Source organism: Trachurus trachurus, assembly GCF_905171665.1.
Source record: "Trachurus trachurus genome assembly, chromosome: 4".
Taxonomy (NCBI): domain Eukaryota; kingdom Metazoa; phylum Chordata; class Actinopteri; order Carangiformes; family Carangidae; genus Trachurus; species Trachurus trachurus.
In genome coordinates this window covers 34095548-34113229 of record NC_139898.1, presented here as the reverse complement: position 1 = coordinate 34113229, position 17682 = coordinate 34095548, and the positions used below count along the sequence as shown (strand labels likewise).

Here is a 17682-nt window from a genome sequence, read left to right as displayed (position 1 = left end):
GGCAACGTGGCGGCGAGCAGCGAGGCGGTGTGGCGGCGGTGTGGTGGGGGGCAGAGGAAGTGTTTCATTGAAATTATCAGTCAGAGCTATTAAGCTGCTGAGCCACATGAAAGGCAGCCGGCGGCTCTGGAGTGTGTCACCGCCGGACAGCCGAGGTGAGAGAGAAAGCAGAGCCGTGGACACACACACACACTCACACACACACACACACACACACACACACACACACACACACACACACACACACACACACACAGAGACACAGACACACACACACACACACACACACACAATCCTGTTTGGCAGCACACACCGTAACTTGTGCAGTCCTGAAATGTTTCTCCTTTGATCACCGTGGACCTTGCTCTTGTACAAACACACACACACACACACACACACACACACTTTGTAGATGCTTCGAGTGGGACAGAGGTCGAATTCACTGAGATATTATTAGTTCAGTTTCCTCCCCCCCGCTGTGATGAGCTCAGCTGCTAATTTACTGATTAAGTCATTTTAAACTGAGCTTCACCCAAAACGATCTGTTTCATCGTTTCCACAAATATCTGCGTCCGTCCACTCTGATCCACTGAAAATGACGTAGTACGTCCACTAGGCCTGTGTGTGGCGCTGCACTGCAAAAACAAACTCAAAATCTTTCCAAGAATATTTGTCTTATTTCTTGTCAAAATGTCTAATTTCTAGTCAAAACTGAACTTTTTCCACTTAAAATAAGACTCATCACCTACAAATGAACTTGTTTTTAGATCACTTTCATTTGTTTCAAACTAATTTTCACTTGAAATAAGTAGAAAAATCTGCCAGTGAAAGCAAGTTTTTTGTGCTTGTACTAAGAAAGAAAAACTTGCTCCACTATCAGATTTTTCTACTTATTTCAAGTGAAAATCTGCTTGAAAGAAGTAAAAAGTGTCTAAAAACAAGTTGCTTTTTAATGTGATGAGTCTTATTTTAAGGGACAGTTTCCAAGCTGCTGGGATTTTCTTGGGAGTGGAACTTTGTACAAGCCTCCTAGGCTTCGTTCCCTCCTTGCACTGTTTTAAAATTGTGCTAAATAAATAAATCAAATCAAATCAAGTAGAATGAGATTTCGTTTTGACTAGAAATGACATTTTGACTAGAAATAAGACAAATATTCTTGGTAAGATTTTGAGTTTTTGCAGTGTGTAACGCTGTAGAAGGGGTGTGTCAGTCTCAAGCCCTGTTTACACGCTCGTGGGTGAAAGCAACAAAATATTTTATGGGATGTGCCTTTCCTTTAGACTGCGACGGCGTTTTTGGGGCTAAAAACCGCTCCTCTAGAGTGGAAATCTTAAAAACCCTGCACCATGGCGTTCCCGTTTAAAGGGTAAAAACACAAAAGTGACTGCTCCGACACCGCTTTTGTAGCCTCAGGTTACAGGTTAGAGCAGTGGTGGGGGGTGGGGGGTGACATCATCGTTTCACTAAAGATCTGTTTTGGCCATCCAGATGAAAACGCTTGGGCGACATTTTCAGATTTTCCCACTCTGGGAAAATACTGTTTTCACCCCTCGAAAACGCTGTTTCTGTCTGGACGAGACGCTGAAATGATAATAAAAAAACCTATGCAGATTCAGAAACTGTGTATTCGTGTGAACGGGCTCAAAGTGCTCAGGCTGCACGTTGGTGTGATGGTCAATACGCCTGTTTGAGTCCGGGGCCTCGCGTGTCTGTCGGGGACCGCCGGCCTTTTGCTTTGAGTCTGAATGATTAATCTCTCAGGCCGGGGCGTCGGGGTCTCAAAGGCCGCCTTTATTGCCCCTTCCTACCCCCCCACCCCGTCGGCCCCTGCAGAGAAAAGAAAACACAACTCTGCGGTCGTCTTCGGCCGAGCTGCACGCGAGCAGCAGCAGCAGCAGCAGCAGCAGCAGCAGCAGCCGGCGAGCCGAGGTTTATTCATTAGAGAAGTTGTTTCCTTCAGTCTGGAGGATCCACGCTGTCCAATCAGAGTCCTCCTTTTTTACAAGAGTGTCATCACATCTCATTTCATTATTGAAAATACAACAAATGTCTGATTTATATTAAAGCTCCATACGGTATAAAGGTAGATGTTTGTGTTAAAGCTCCATACAGTATAAAGGTAGATGTTTGTGTTAAAGCTCCATACAGTATAAAGGTAGATGTTTGTGTTAAAGCTCCATACAGTATAAAGGTAGATGTTTGTGTTAAAGCTCCATACAGTATAAAGGTAGATGTTTGTGTTAAAGCTCCATACAGTATAAAGGTAGATGTTTGTGTTAAAGCTCCATACAGTATAAAGGTAGATGTTTGTGTTAAAGCTCCATACAGTATAAAGGTAGATGTTTGTGTTAAAGCTCCATACAGTATAAAGGTAGATGTTTGTGTTAAAGCTCCATACAGTATAAAGGTAGATGTTTGTGTTAAAGCTCCATACAGTATAAAGGTAGATGTTTGTGTTAAAGCTCCATACAGTATAAAGGTAGATGTTTGTATTAAAGCTCCATACAGTATAAAGGTAGATGTTTGTGTTAAAGCTCCATACAGTATAAAGGTAGATGTTTGTATTAAAGCTCCATACAGTATAAAGGTAGATGTCCATGTGTAGTGTGATTATAAAGCAGCTCTAGGTTCTATATTAATACTGTGAAAGTATCAAAGCCTCAGTCCACAGAGAAATGCACACAGCCTGTATTCAGAAACTGAGCCTTAAAACCAGCCGTCAGGACTTCCTGTCACTTTGTGATGTCACAACTAAGCCCCGCCCCCTCACCACCACCTGGACCCACCATCCATCCAACAACAACTTGCAGGATTTTAAGTTTCTCTGAGTGTTTTATTCTGAAATCGGCTGTTTTTTTTTTAAATTGGATCACTTTAGAAAACAGTCAGCCAATCAGAAGAGAGACTCAGAGACTCCTCCTCTCTTCTGATTGGCTGACACCGACCTGTTGTTAGTGGAGCTGCAGAGAGGAGCTGGTGTTTAATCTTGTCATGGATCAGCCGCTCAGATAAAACGCAGCAGCAGAAGAGGAGAGTAACGGAGCTTTAATGTGGATAATTCCTCCTGGCTCTCGGCTTCTGGCGTCTGAGTGGAAACATTTGTGCTTTCTTGGAAATATCACCATAGTGAACAGGAGAAGATGTAATAAAGGCTGATGGAAACAGCATTTTTTAAAAGCGTAACCAAATGTCTGGAGTGGATCACAGATTGAGTATTCTGCCATTTATTTACCTATTTGTAGTGACCAGATAGTTACTGCATATGTGGTATAGGCATTGAGTATTCTGTCATGTATCTTCCTATATGTAGTAATAGTCTACTTGCCAGCCCATAGGGCCCCATTGTGAACCCGGAAATGTTGAGTACCCCAAAGTTTTATGTTAGAAATATATAGTATGGGTCCCCAGTATTCAGAAACTGCCGGATGCTAACTTATATATATTGGACAATTAGCATAACATACATTATTAGCATAAATTAGCATAATTGCCTATATGGGCAATATTTCAACAAAATTGACTTGGCTGATCTGGGCAATATTGGAGTGGTTTTAGGGGTTATTGATGATGCTGAATCCATTTCTGACATTTTCAAAATTCAAAATGGCTGTCTAAACCGGAAGTGACCAGATTTTAACCGCTAGTGGGCCGATTTTGATGGATTTCAAACCGGTCACTTCCGGTTTAGATAGCCATTTTTAATTTTGAAAGTGTCAGAAATGGATTCAGCATCATCAATAACATCTAAAACCACTCCAATATTGCCCAGATCAGCCAAGTCAATTTTGTTGAAATATTGCCCATATAGGCAATTATGCTAATGTATGCTAATTGCCCAATATATAACATACCCCTTTCCCACTGGCCAAAAAACCCGTTTAAACCCGCTAACAATCGGCTTTTGGTGGCAGTGGGAAAGGCGCAATGAGCCGCGTCGACCCGCGCCGACGTGGGTCAAACGACTCGGCAAGCGACGCGGATTAAAATCGCCTTTAATTGCCTCGGCTCTGCTCGGCTTGCAGTGGGAACGCCAGACCCGCGTCAACCCGCTAATTTACGTGACGACACTGAACGTTACGTGACGCTACGTCATCGCGCCGGTCGCGTCTCATATTACGTACCAAAACAAAGCTCTGCTCCGCTCTGCTCTCATCCGAGACTGGGATCAAAACATCAGAGAACACTGACCAAAAACGATAGAAAAAAAGAAAAGAAAAGAAGCGACAGTTTGTTTAACTGACGTGTTGTGCCGCGGACGTCCGTCATCCGGCCGCAGCAGACTCTCTGTCCTCCGCGGTCCTGGTGCTCCAGGTCAGCCAGCCAGAGAGTCTGCCTCGGCGGACGGACACTCCGCGGCGGGCGGCTGTGGCATGACTGTGTGTGTCTCTTGCACCCCGGATGAGAGCGGGGCGACTGGTTTATGCTCTGTCTGATCCCTCAGCGGGGGGTCAGACTCGGCTCATTTTGGTCAATGGGAAAGGGGCCAAATGCCGATTGTTAGCGGGTCGACCCGCGTTTAAAAAACCCGCGTCGACCCGCTAATTTTAGTGGGAAAACGACTTATGTTAGCATCCGGCAGTTTCTGAATACTGGGGACCCATACTATCTATTTCTAACATAAAACTTTGGGGTACTCAACATTTCCGGGTACTCATTGTTGGCAAGTAGACTATAACCAGATAGTTATAGTGATTGGTTTAATGAATCCTGTTCCTTAATACTATGTATTGCTGATGCACGAAGAACTGATTATATTATGACTTATTATGATATTATAACTACCTTGTGCCACCGCAAACGTGTGTTATGGCCTTACAGATGTATATTTATTAATGTGAGTTGAATGTGTCTTTGGTTTGCTGCTATCGCAAATGTGTCTATTGTCTTACAAATGTATATTTATTAATGTGTCTTTGGTATTTTACCTCATTGTTGCTTTTTTTTAAAGGTTTTCTTTTATCATCAGGCAGAGGGACTGGCGATGAAAACTAGCTTTTTTTTTAGCGAACTCGGGGCATTTACATTTGTTTTTTACAATGTTTTATTAATGTACATTGTCCCTTGTCAAATAAACTAAACTGAAACTGAATCAGCGTGTTGGTCGGTGGCCACGTGCAGCTCCTGAACTCTTCTCTCTTCTCTCTTCTCTCCTCCTCCACCTGTCCTTTCTGTCCTCCTCTTCTCTCTTCTCTCTTCTCTCTTCTCTCTTCTCTCTTCTCTCCTCCTCCACCTGTCCTTTCTGTCCTCAGGAGTACGACGAGGAGTGGGGCAAGAAGATCCAGCTGGAGAAGTTCCGCTGGTACAACGGCCAGTGGCTGGAGATGGTGGAGAACCGCGAGCTGGACGAGGCCGGAGAGCCGTTCCTGTACGGGGAGGACGGAGAGTCCTTCATGGGCAACGGGGACATCCTGGACCGCCGGGACCTCTTCTACAGCGCAGGTACCCAGCTACGAGCTACGAGCAGAATCTGTTTCCTAACCTTCATCAAGTCATGTGTCACAGTTAGGATGGGAATTGATAAGATTTTTACGATTCCAATTCCATTTTCGATTCTGCTTAACGATTCGGTTCTGTATCGATTCTCTTATCGATTTTCATTCGGGGAAAAAAAGGACAACAAACTTTGTCCACGTTCGTACTAGGGCTGCCCCCAAATAGTCGACCAAGCATTATCGACCAAAAAGTCATTAGTCGACCTAAATTTCAACATTTGGAGGCGTGTCTTGTCAAAATTAAGTCAAAATCAATATGACTGAACCATGTGAGAGGTTGAAGGGCTTTTAATTTGAAGGGCCACATACAGGAAGTCGTGACACTCATTCGCTGTCAGTTTTTTTTTTTTCACTACACGGCAGGTCCCTGCGGCTGCGATATCGCTGTTTTTAGCAACTTGCCAACTTTTCCGATGTTGTTACAGACGTGTGTGTGTCCACGCCGCTGACCACCCACCACCAGCCTCAGCTCAGTCACTCACCTCATCTACTGTGTTTATGGTGATAAACAGGCACACTGTCTGTAATTTAACCCCACCGCCATGTTGGACTCACCAGCATTAATTCAAAGAGCGACCACGGCAAGAAAAAAAAAAAAAAAAGGACTGGAATTGATAAGGGAATCGTTTGCAAAATTGGCAAACGATTCCAAGGAATTGAACGCTGGGAACCGATTCTCAACAAGAACCGGTTTTCGATTCCCATCCGTAGTCACAGTCAGAAGGCGCGTTTCCACTACAGGAGTTCCTGGTAAAGCGACGCTGCAACAAAAAGTTTTGATCATCGTGCAGTCGTTGTGCAGCGTTTTTGTTATTTTCCTTTTTTTAACTTCTCTTGTTGTAGTTTTTTCTGGCAGAATAGATGCTTTTTAATAAAGCTGGGTTTTATAAACCTCCTGCTGTCCTCCTGGGTCAAGGAAGGAAGGAAGGAAGGAAGGAAGTTGGGAAGGAAGGAAGGACAAAGGGAAAGAAGGAAGGATAAAGCGATAGAAGGAAGGACGAAGGGAACGATGGAAGGATAAAGCGATAGAAGGAAGGAAGGAAGGACGAAGGGAACGATGGGAGGAAAGAAGGAAGGGAAAAAGGAAGGAAAGATAGATGGAGGGAGGGAACAGATTGTGTCAAAAAAGAAGGAAGCAGCAGCAGAGTGTGACATCAGCTGATACCTGTTGTGTTGTGTTGTTGTGTAGATGTGATCATGGGAGCAGACGGCGCCATCAGTCCTGAGTTCTACGCCGACTTCCAGAACGGAGAGTTGGGACAGATGGGATTCCTGAGCAGGTACGAAGCTGCATCATCACTAACTCCTCATACCACGTCCACGTCCAATCAGAGCGTTTCCACCGCACACAGGAAGTCACAAGCACAGAGCATCCAGATAATTTCAAAATAAAACACAACAGACAGGAAAAATGAATGACAAAATATTAACCATGGAGGTGGAAAACTGCAATATTTCATGATACAACACGTCTGTTCTACAAGAACACAAACAGAAAGTAAAAAACAAACATTTCCTAACTAATGTTGAACAGAAAATCAGCTTTACATTTTCAAATCAAATCAAATGAAATAAACTGTATTTGTCTCGCAAGGGAAATTGGTCTTGGGCCAACTGCGCAGGAAGAAACAGCTGCCTCGTTCATACATGACATACATACATAAATACATGCATACACAACAGAATATACAACATTATCAATGACATACGTAAGCAAAGAAGAAAAGTGCAATAAATAGTTTAAAATATGTAAAATTAGAATACAGAGTTCAAATACGTTACCACACAGAGTTGTTTTAGAGGTAAATACAGAGACTGTTGATGAAAAACTGTCCCTGAAGGCAACGTGCATCAGTGGTTTTACATGAATTTCCCTCTAAAACAACTCTGTGTGGTAACGTTGTGTTATTATCTCATAGCGTGGTGAATGTGCAGCTCACAACTTGTCCACCAGAGCATTGTGGAGTTGTTGGATTGTGTATTTGATGAGTTTGATGAGGGAAACCAAGAAATCCCATAATGAGCCTCCGTAGCAACAGAACAGCTCAGGAATCAGCCCTCACACTTCGGCTGGTCTGAGGTCTGAGGTAAAACACCAAACCATCGTCAGCAAACAGGAAGTCATTGTTCGTTCTCCACGCCCCGGCTGTAAAACCAATAAACAGCCCGTTGCACTTGGATTGGCTGCTATCTTTAACAAATGGACCACAGAACATTCATTAGCTGAGGCTGATAAAACCTGCTGCCAGGGACGTTTGTCATCTCTGTCGCCACGGCAGCAGCAGCAGCTAAAAATAAGAAGATGCTGCTTATTAAAGGTTTTTTATATTTACCAGCAGAAAAGAAAAGAAGAACGACTGTTTAATGACGATTGAGTTTAAAATACTGAAGTTCGTTAAATCTGAGCTGATTGGAAACATCCACACACCTGAAGATACAGAGTGGCACGACGCAGGATTTGTACCTTAAAGGTCCAGTGTGTAATAATTAACAAGGTTTATTGGCAAAATTTGAATATACGACCCATAAATATATATATATATATATATATATATATATATATATATATATATATATATATATATATATATATATATATATATATATATATATATATATATATATATATATATAAAGTGTATAATCGCTGTAAAATAAAAAGTTGCCTTATAATTCTTCTTTTATATCTACATATAACAAGGGTCTTTGCTTTAGAGAGCGTCGCCATGTTTGTACGGCAGCCTGAAGGGAAAATCCAGCCAACCAGAGAGCACGTTTCAAGAGTTTCACGTTCATAAATAATATTTTTTTTGTTTTTTGAGAAATATTACCACTTTTTTCGAGATTTCTTTTTTTTTTTTAGCTTTTTTTTTTTGAGAATTTTTACCACTTTTTTCTAGAAATGTTTAAATGTTTTTGGAGAAATTGCACCACTTTTTTTCCAGAAATTTCTCTATAATATCTCCAAAAATGTACGCCATTGGCCCTAATTTGAACGTACATTGACTAAAAAAGTAACGTTCTTCAGTCTCGGAACAAATATATTTGTATATTTCTGGTTTTTGCTTCAAAAAATGTTGTCCAATGGGGGTCCGTGGTCTAATTTCTGTCAATTTAGGGTCCTTGATGTAAAAAAAGTTTGAGAACCACCGCTGGAGCACCTGCCCCTTTGCCCAATGATGCCCAAAGCGCCTTTTTGTCGGTGTTTTTTTTATTTATTTATTTTTTTCTGTTACAGCAACAATATCTACAATATTTTCGCTATAAAACGGGAGTAGTGACGGTGACAGACTGTGCAATAGGCGTCACAACGGTCGGACCGAGGTAACTGCGACCGCTGTGATGCAGTCGTGCTGATGTGAGCCAAAAATATTTTTTAAAAGTCGGTGGGTGCGCTAGACACATATATCTGTTAGTAGTAATAGCTCATGTGACGGGGCAGCTCCCCAAGTAAACTAAACTTATTGTCAGTCTAGTTTGAATCCTGCTATAGGCTTCAAATTTAGGTAATAATGCATTTTCTTTTCTCATCATTATTATGATCACCATATGTAATATTAGGGCTGTCAACGAATGTGAAAATAAATTTTCGAATGTGAGGCACTCGACAACCAATCACCGTGTTGAGCGCCTCTAATTCGTGCACGAGAATTGACGTAATCCATAGCAACGGGGCGTCACCAGGGCGTCACTCTTAGTGATTCATCCTTAGTAAGAGTAGGTCTCAGCGGCTTTGTGAATAGCTTTTAAGAAAACTTTTAGCGCGAGTTAGGAGCACTGCTAGCGGTAAGATAAAAGGCTTTGTAATGTGAATACGACCCCAGACCTGGAGAGTTCAGATTTTAAATGTTGAACTATTGATTCAGCAGCACATTATCCACCGCAGGTCTCACACTGGGTCTGAAAACACTGCAGAGTATCAGTGTGTGTATCAGGCCACATGGTGATGAGTGTGTGTGTGCAGGTTGTCTTCGTCCATGTCAGACAGGAAACACGAACCTGTCAGTGTTTACCCTCGGCTCTCGGCGGCGGCTGCTGCTTATTGTTATTCTGCATCACTATTTGCTGATGTGTGTTATTGAACCAGGCTGGGCCTCAGTCAGCGCTCACACACTGCAAAAACTCTACATCTTTCCAAGAATATTTGTCTTATTTCTTGTCAAAATGTCTAATTTCTGGTCAAAAGTAAACTCCATTCACTTAAAATAAGACCCATCACCTAAAAATTAACTTGTTTTTAGATCATTTTCACTTGTTTCAAACAAATTTTCATTTGAAATAAGTAGAAAAATCTGCCAGTGAAAGTGAAAGTTTTTTGTGCTTGTAATAAGAAAGAAAAACTTGCTCCACTATCAGATTTTTCTACTTATTTCAAGTGAAAATCTGCTTGAAAGAAGTAAAAAGTGTCTAAAAACAAGCTACTTTTTAATGTGATGAGTCTTATTTTAAGTAGGCCTATAATGAGACTAGTTTGGACTAGAAATAAGACAAATATTCTTGGTAAGATGTAGAGTTTTTGCAGTGCAGAAGTCTCTTCTACGTCCTCGTTTCCCTCTCATTCCTTTACGTCGACTGCCTCCGTCCCACTACGCCGTCGCTGACATTCCTCAGAGCCAAACACCAAACTGAAGCCAAGGGAATTAAAAAAAGAAAAAAAAAAAAAACCATCCCGTTATCACTAAAACAGACTCTTGAGTTTCTCCTTTTTTTCTTTTTTATCTCCGGTGCCGAGCAGCAGCAGCAGCAGCAGCAGCAGCAGCAGCAGCAGCAGCAGCAGCAGCAGCAGCAGCAGCAGCAGCAGCAGCAGCGGTGATGAATAGTCGAGGAAACGCAGAGTTTATTGGGACTAATTTGTCTTATTTATTATCAGGCCTCTTCTTGCGTGCGATAAAGCTCTTGTCGATGGATACTCCACTCCAACCCCCATCCCCTCCACCCTCGCCAGGAGGAATGTTTAACTTGGCTGCCGTTGAAAGCTCGACTGTGATTGGCTGAATCAACGCCACAGTCACTCCGATGGGAGGACACAGAGTCGCAGAGAGAAAGAAACACCCATCTCTCTCTCCTTCTCTCTCCCTCTCTCCGTCCCTCTCGCTGCTTTGTAACCGATACCTTTTAAATATACTGCGAGCGCCGGGGGAATCGGCGTCTGTGAGACTGTTTTAATTTGTCGGCCGGACCCTGAGTGATCCGGGTTAACACAATAATCAGAACCAGCTCAGCAGCTTATTTTAAACCATGTGTGAAACACGGTGTGAACGGGGACTTTTCTAAAAGACGGAGCCGAAGCTGGACGGTACGATCATCATCATCATCATCTGAGTCGTTTGTAGGAATTAGGTTTATTCACTCTGTGGTGCGTTCAGGGCCCAAACAGGATGTTGGTCATAACAGCTTCAGTACATGTTGGACGGAGGATTATACACAATGAGTTTCTTTAGTTTTTTTTCCATAATGTACTTTTGATTGCCTTGATTTGTTGGATATTTGATTTATAGCATTAGGGGGAAAAAAACAAAATTTCTATTAAGTTATTAACTGATTCTCTAGATAGAAGTATATTGATGTGTTGATACATTAGCTAATTTAAAACCAGCAAGAAGCTGCAGTGTAAAGAGAAGGAAGGATGTATTATTATATATTTTACACATTTACTTACAAAATGCAGCAAATTTTATTACACATTGCGTTCAATAATTTTATTACAAAATGTGGCAGATTATCACAAAGCAGCAGGTGAAAACGCTGAAAAACATGGCGCGACGTGTCCGTGGCAACCAGGAGACTCCGCGGCCACCGAGCACACGCAGCTGAAACATAACGTGACTCATAATGAGACTCGTTGATGTCAGCAGATGAAACGTCGACCTCATGGTGAACGTCGTCCTGTTAACGTCGACCGGCCTAAACTCTGTAACGTGTCCGTTCAATGAAACAAATAGACAGAGACACAGATTTCCCAGAATTCTTTGGGGCTTTGGGGGCGGGGGGAGGGAAAGGTGTCCAGACAGACGGGAGGACGGTCGACACTCGTACAGAGAATCACTAGCTGTGTTTACATGCGCAAAATGTCTTAATCAGATTAAAAATTTGACGGATCGGAAAATCCGAATCCACTGTTTACATGGGCGCAAAATCAAATAATCCGATCATGACGTGCGTTCACATGCACCAAGCTTTATTCAGAATCACAGCATTTTGACATGAGCAGAGCTGTCTTTATCCCTAAAACAACAGCAGAAGATAGTTGTACTTCCTGTACTACTGTAAACAAACCAATAAACAGCGGAAGTGGCTCAATTTATCCCATTCAGTTCTCAAAATGGACCTGCGCCAGATTTTAAGAGCTGTTGCTGTTCTCCTATTGTACATCGTTATTAAGCAGACTCAGCAACGTGTAGTCTACTACTGTTCTTGCCATTGTTAAATCACACCGGACCCAAGAAAAGTGCGGATGTGAACACGCCATATCCCGCCCTCTATACGCCCAAACACAACCATATATGGTCAATGCAAAACAGTTCTTGGTGCATATTAATTAGCCATGTGCGCTATGGAAATTTGGGGAGTTACGTCAGTGGAAGACGGTGAAGACAACGGACCGAGAGCGGGGAAAGAAGTGGGATTACTCTGAAAGCGAGATACACGGCAATATCGGGTTAGGCCGAATCCGATCAGAATCTTCCAATTGACGTGTTTACATGACACATTTTTATTCGGATCAGCCCTTTATTCTGAATATTTGTGTCCATGTAAACGCAGCTAGTGAGACGCTTTGAGAGGCCGCCAGGATTTGAGCGCGCACCAGGAGGAGGAAACGCACGACGCCATCAGGTGAGACGACGTGGAGATACGAGTCGACGACCTGGTTCTGAACCGGGTTGAGTCGCTGCAACCTGAGCCCAGATGAAAGCAGCGAGGGGGGGGGGGGGTGAAGGGGGGTGAAGGGTCACGGCGAGGGAGGAGAAGGAGAAAGGTCCGATTCCTTTTTCCTGTCGAGGACCGAGGAATGTTCTCAGCGGGACGGGATTGGACGTGTCCCGCCACCGCCGCTGCCGCTGCCGTGTCCTCCGGGACTCAGACTGCTGCTGCTGGAATCAGTGGGGAAACACTGGGCCCCTTTGTCTCCGTGACAACCCAACCCCCCCTTACCCCCCCACCACCACTACCAACCACCACCACCTCCTCATTTCATCAGCGTGTCACAAAGAGCAGGAGGTGGCAGGTCCATCTGCATGTTCCATAACGTCGACGCTCCAAACAATCACAAGTTTCCTGCAGCAGCAGAAAGTTTCTCTGGAAAAACCCAGAAGCAGCTGCAGCAGCAAAACACTCAGAGATGGACAAAATTTACTCTGTTACAAGTAAAAGTAGCTCAGTCGACATGTTACTCCAGTAAGAGTAAAAAAGTACTTGCTTTTAAATGTACTGTAAGTCAAAGTAAGAGTCAGAGTAAATGTCTTATTCTCCACATCAATGAATGACTCTAATTGTTTGTAAATGAATGTAAGGAGCTTTTAACTCTTGTTAGTGAGAATGAACTCTTTGAAAGCAGCTGCACTGATGTGCTGCTTTTAGGGGTTAGGGTTTCCTTCTCTGACAAACACAGCTTGTGTCCAATAGGATTTTAGAAAAAGACCTGAAAGTAACCAGTACTTTTCAGCCTTCCTACAAATTAACTTCAGTAAAAGTCTTGGAAATGTATTCAAAAAAGATTAATAGGTAACGCTTTACTTGAATAGGTATTGATAAGATTGACATAACAGCTGTCATAAACATCAATGAATACTTATGACAGCTGTGGTTAAGTGTCATTCTGTAAGTTATGTCACTTTTGATGCAAAGTTGACATTGTTTGAGATGTTTCTGTTCTGACAACTTGACATAAAGACAATTTAAACTGTCATAGCAGATGGACAAACTTTAAAAATTATGTTTCCAAGGAGGTTAAATCGAAAGCAACTGGACTTAGTTATTTGTCTAGGAAGACGTTTCACCTCTCATCCAAGAGGCTTCATCAGTTCATGTAGCAGCTGACCAGGCTGGGACTGGTCCAACTATCTGGTGTGGAGACTCACTATTTAACCTCTTGTGTGGGCGTTTCACAAGGGTGATGATGTCACTGGTTCCCTTTTGTGCTCCAAGTGCCAACGACAGTCGTTGGAGTGACAGTCGTTGGTGGGAAGTCGAAACCAACTAGTGTTGTCACGATACCAACATTTTGGTACCGGTATCGGTACCAACATGTTTTTCGATACTTTTCGATACTTTTCGGTACTTTTCCACATAAAAAGAGAACACAAAAAATGTCATTATTGGCTTTATTTTAATAGAAAAATTTTGGACCATAAAACAGGAAATCAGTAAACAGTTACTGCTGCTGCAGGATTAACATTCCATCTATATTAATCTGAACTCTTCCTAAATTAAAAAAATGTCTGTTTAAAAATGAACATCAACTTGTTTTCTTTGCATTATTTGAGGTCTGAAAACACTGCATCTTTCTTTGTTATTTTGACCAGTTGTAATTTTTGGGAGAAATTGTTATCAATAGTTTATAGAATGAAACACAAATGTTCATGTTACTCAAACATACACCTATTGTTTCCCATATGTAGACCAAATTGATTCTGTTCCCCCCACCCCCATCAACGCAATATCGTTCCGTTAATTCATCTCTGCTTAGCGCTGCTTCGCCGTGCTCACTCACTCACAGAGAGAGAGAGACAGAGAGAGAGAGAGAGAGAGAGAGAGACAGAGAGAGCATGCAGCCAGTGGTGATCCGCGGTAAAAACAAAACTTATTAACGAGGCTGTGGCGGCCGTCTCTCTCTCGCGCGCGCGGCGCACACACACAGACACACACACAAACACAGGCACATGGACAGGTGGCGCTGTAACGGTAATGATAAAAAGCACCTTGCTTCGTTTGTGACTCGCTCTCTCGCTCCTCGCGGCTCAAATTACAATGCGGCGACTTCACGCGGCGACGTCACCGCTGCTGGCGGCGCAGAATGAAAGTACCGGTCCCATCTAAGCGCAGTATGGTACCGTTTTAAATGCGTTAGTACCCCGGTACCAGTCTAGTACCGGTATACCGTGCAACCCTAAAACCAACTTCCCACCAACGACTGTCACTCCAACGACTGTCGTTGGCACTTGGAGCACAAAAGGGAACCAGTGACATCATCACCCTTGTGAACGCCCACACAAGAGGTTAAATAGTGAGTCTCCACACCAGATAGTTGGACCAGTCCCAGCCTGGTCAGCTGCTACATGAACTGATGAAGCCTCTTGGATGAGAGGTGAAACGTCTTCTTAGACAAACAACTAAGTCCAGTTGCTTTCGATTTAACCTCCTTTGAAATACTATGACCTGGACAAATGAGAATATGCACCGGTTTAAAAATTATGTCAAGTTCTCATAACAAAAACATCTCAAATAATGTCAACTTTGCATCAAAAGTGACATAACTTACCGAATGACACTTAACCACAGCTGTCAGAAGTATTCATTGATGTTTATGACAGTGTTATGTCAATCTGATGAATACCTATTCAAGTAAAGCGTTACCGAGTAATAAGTACTAAAGAAATCTAATACTCAAGTAAATGTACTCTGTTACTGTCCACCACTGGGGCAGCGAGAAGAGGAATCCTCTAAAATCTTTTCAGTTCTGCAACAAAAAAAAATGCCAAAGGTGCCAGAAGCAGAGTCTGGCAACGAGCAGCTTTCATTCAGAACAAAAGGAGAATAAAATACCAAACGACACAAACTAAACTAAACTAAACACAACAAACTCTTTAAAGAGCTGAAGACAAAATGCCAGAATGAATAAAAAATACAAAATACTGGGAACGACGTGGAAAAACTTTTCCTGTTGAAGTGAAGAACAACGGTCGGAGTGTCAGACTCAGCGCTCACCTGAAGGTTTCCTAACGATGTCCAGGTCTCGTTTGTGTTCCCAATGTTTTTATTATGCTGCTAAACCAGAGCCATGTGTGTGTGATCATGGAGGTAGCACACACACACACACACACACACACACACACACACACACACACTCACATCTTCAGATCAAAGCTGGCAAATCTCAATTCCACCATTTCATTGTGGCCACGTCCACCCACAAAAAGAAAAACTCCCTTTTAATTTTAATGAACTTCTGTATGAAAACCAACTCAGACCTGATCACCAGTCAGCTGGTCCAGACATTCCTGACGTTCCTGACAGGTCGAGGGATTATTAGATTATCAGCAGCAGAAACATGGAAGTTATGAAGCGTTCGCATGAAACAGAGAAAGAAGGAAAGATGTAAGGAAGTCAGTAAACTTTATTTCTACAGCACCGTTCACAGAACAGGAACATCAGAACAGAGCAGGATACGTCGTTTAAAACAAAGACACAGTTAAAAACAGGAACATAACAACATGAACCAGGTTGTTATAGAAACCTGGTTTATGATGGGATGTGGTGGAAGTCGCATGAAAACCTGGAGGAGACAAAACTTAGCCTAACCTTTCTAGCTATCGCATGCCCTACCTATAGTAAAAATGGCATAGGCCTACATAAAATAAAAAGAGGAGTAAAGCAATATATTAAGTGGCAATATATATGTACGTAAGCATCAAAGATGTTCAATCAAAACCCACATAGTTTTAAACGCCGTTCAAAACACACAGCCGGTATCACAACTAAGCATAAAGTCCGCTAGCTTAATGCTAACGTAGGCTATAATGTAAAACTCCATAGACAGGCTAACAGAAATTAGCCCGTTGCTATCGGCGTTTTGCGGCAACCGACAGCCAAAGCAGTAAAGCTAAGTGACGTTTTGGTGACTTGGAGATGATATTTAATCTTTCTGTCTCCAAAAATCATCGATTGCCTCCTGAGTGGTCTCATTCTCCGGTAGGATTTATGGACATAGGTAGGCCTACATTCCCTAAATCTTTATTTTTTTCGGTAAAACGAGGTGATACAGCTGTCTGCCTGACGAACGTTAGCTACTGCAGGAGGTTTCCAGGCCGGTTAACGTTAGATAGCGAAATCAGGACGGACTACGGCGGGATTTGTATTTACCGCCAGTCAAAGCCAGCAGTTTGTTTTCACCCGAATGGGGGCGTGGCCTCATTTGCTGCTGTCATCTATTAGTCCATGGGCCAGACCAGATATCGGTACCACTCAAGGTGGCAAAGGTTACTAATAATTTTTGTAAACATATATGTCTGTAGATGATATTTTGGTATGATAACCCTTCCTGAGTCACAGCTAAATTACAATTATCACCTGTTGAAGTTAACTTCCCCCTAGGGAAAAATGCATTTTAGACGCTAGTACATATCTTGGTTTAGACTGAGGTTCAGGATATTTGTCAGTGCTTTAATACATTGTGTTTGGTATCATTTTAAAGGGGACATTCTAAGCTTTCATTCAAGCCCTCTTGTGAATATGTGTGAGACTTACAGTGGTCACCGGAGATCTTCAAACTTTTAATCATACACATTTTTCGACTATTTCTGCCAAAATCATGTACTTTCGTTTGGTCCTGTGACATCAAGGAATGTCAGAGACACAAAACACCAGCACTAGAATACTCACAGGACTCCAAGGATTCAGAAAATGTACAATATACCAATACTGCTTCATTTTGAGGGGTGGTTTTCCAGCCTTATATTAAAAGTGTTGTTTTGCTCTGACAGTTAGACCAAAGCCATTTTAGTGGGGCAGACAAGCAAACTAATTGTGCATTTTATGACTAAAGCATAAATCTTTCAGCATTTCATCTACATACCCCAAGGTTTGATTTCAGATGTGGAACCACTTGGTGGCTGACCTTTGGTGACCTTTAGGGGTCTTTGACCTCACCATTGCATTTTTCCACACTATTCTCCATTGGAAACCTATGAAAATCTGGTAAGTAAATCATTACCAACTAATTTCTTCACCATTGTGTTTAGGAAGGTGTGTAATATGATGTAATACAATGTTGAAATTCAACTCCAGTGGGAAACCCCCTAAAAAACTACTCAAAGTTGGGGTACCCGTAACCAGATATTTCGAAAATTCCTAAATGTTAAATTTGGCCTAAAGTATCTTGTGAGGGGTCAAACTAGGGGTTTTTCATGATTCTGAGTTGATCACAAGCATTAGTTTTACACCCAAAACCATCCTTAGTGGAAAAAAAACAGCC

The 17682-nt window shown here is 42.4% G+C and overlaps 1 protein-coding gene across 1 annotated transcript in view; it reads left to right on the top strand.

Moving 5' to 3' along the window:
• Nucleotides 1-17682, top strand: part of kifap3a (kinesin-associated protein 3a) — an 85253-nt gene that overhangs the window by 57843 nt on the left and 9728 nt on the right. Inside the window, exons 18-19 of the mRNA XM_083969578.1 lie at nt 5250-5439; nt 6682-6772. Coding sequence (XP_083825704.1) covers nt 5250-5439; nt 6682-6772 — 281 coding nt within the window. The remainder of the gene's footprint in view (nt 1-5249; nt 5440-6681; nt 6773-17682) is intronic.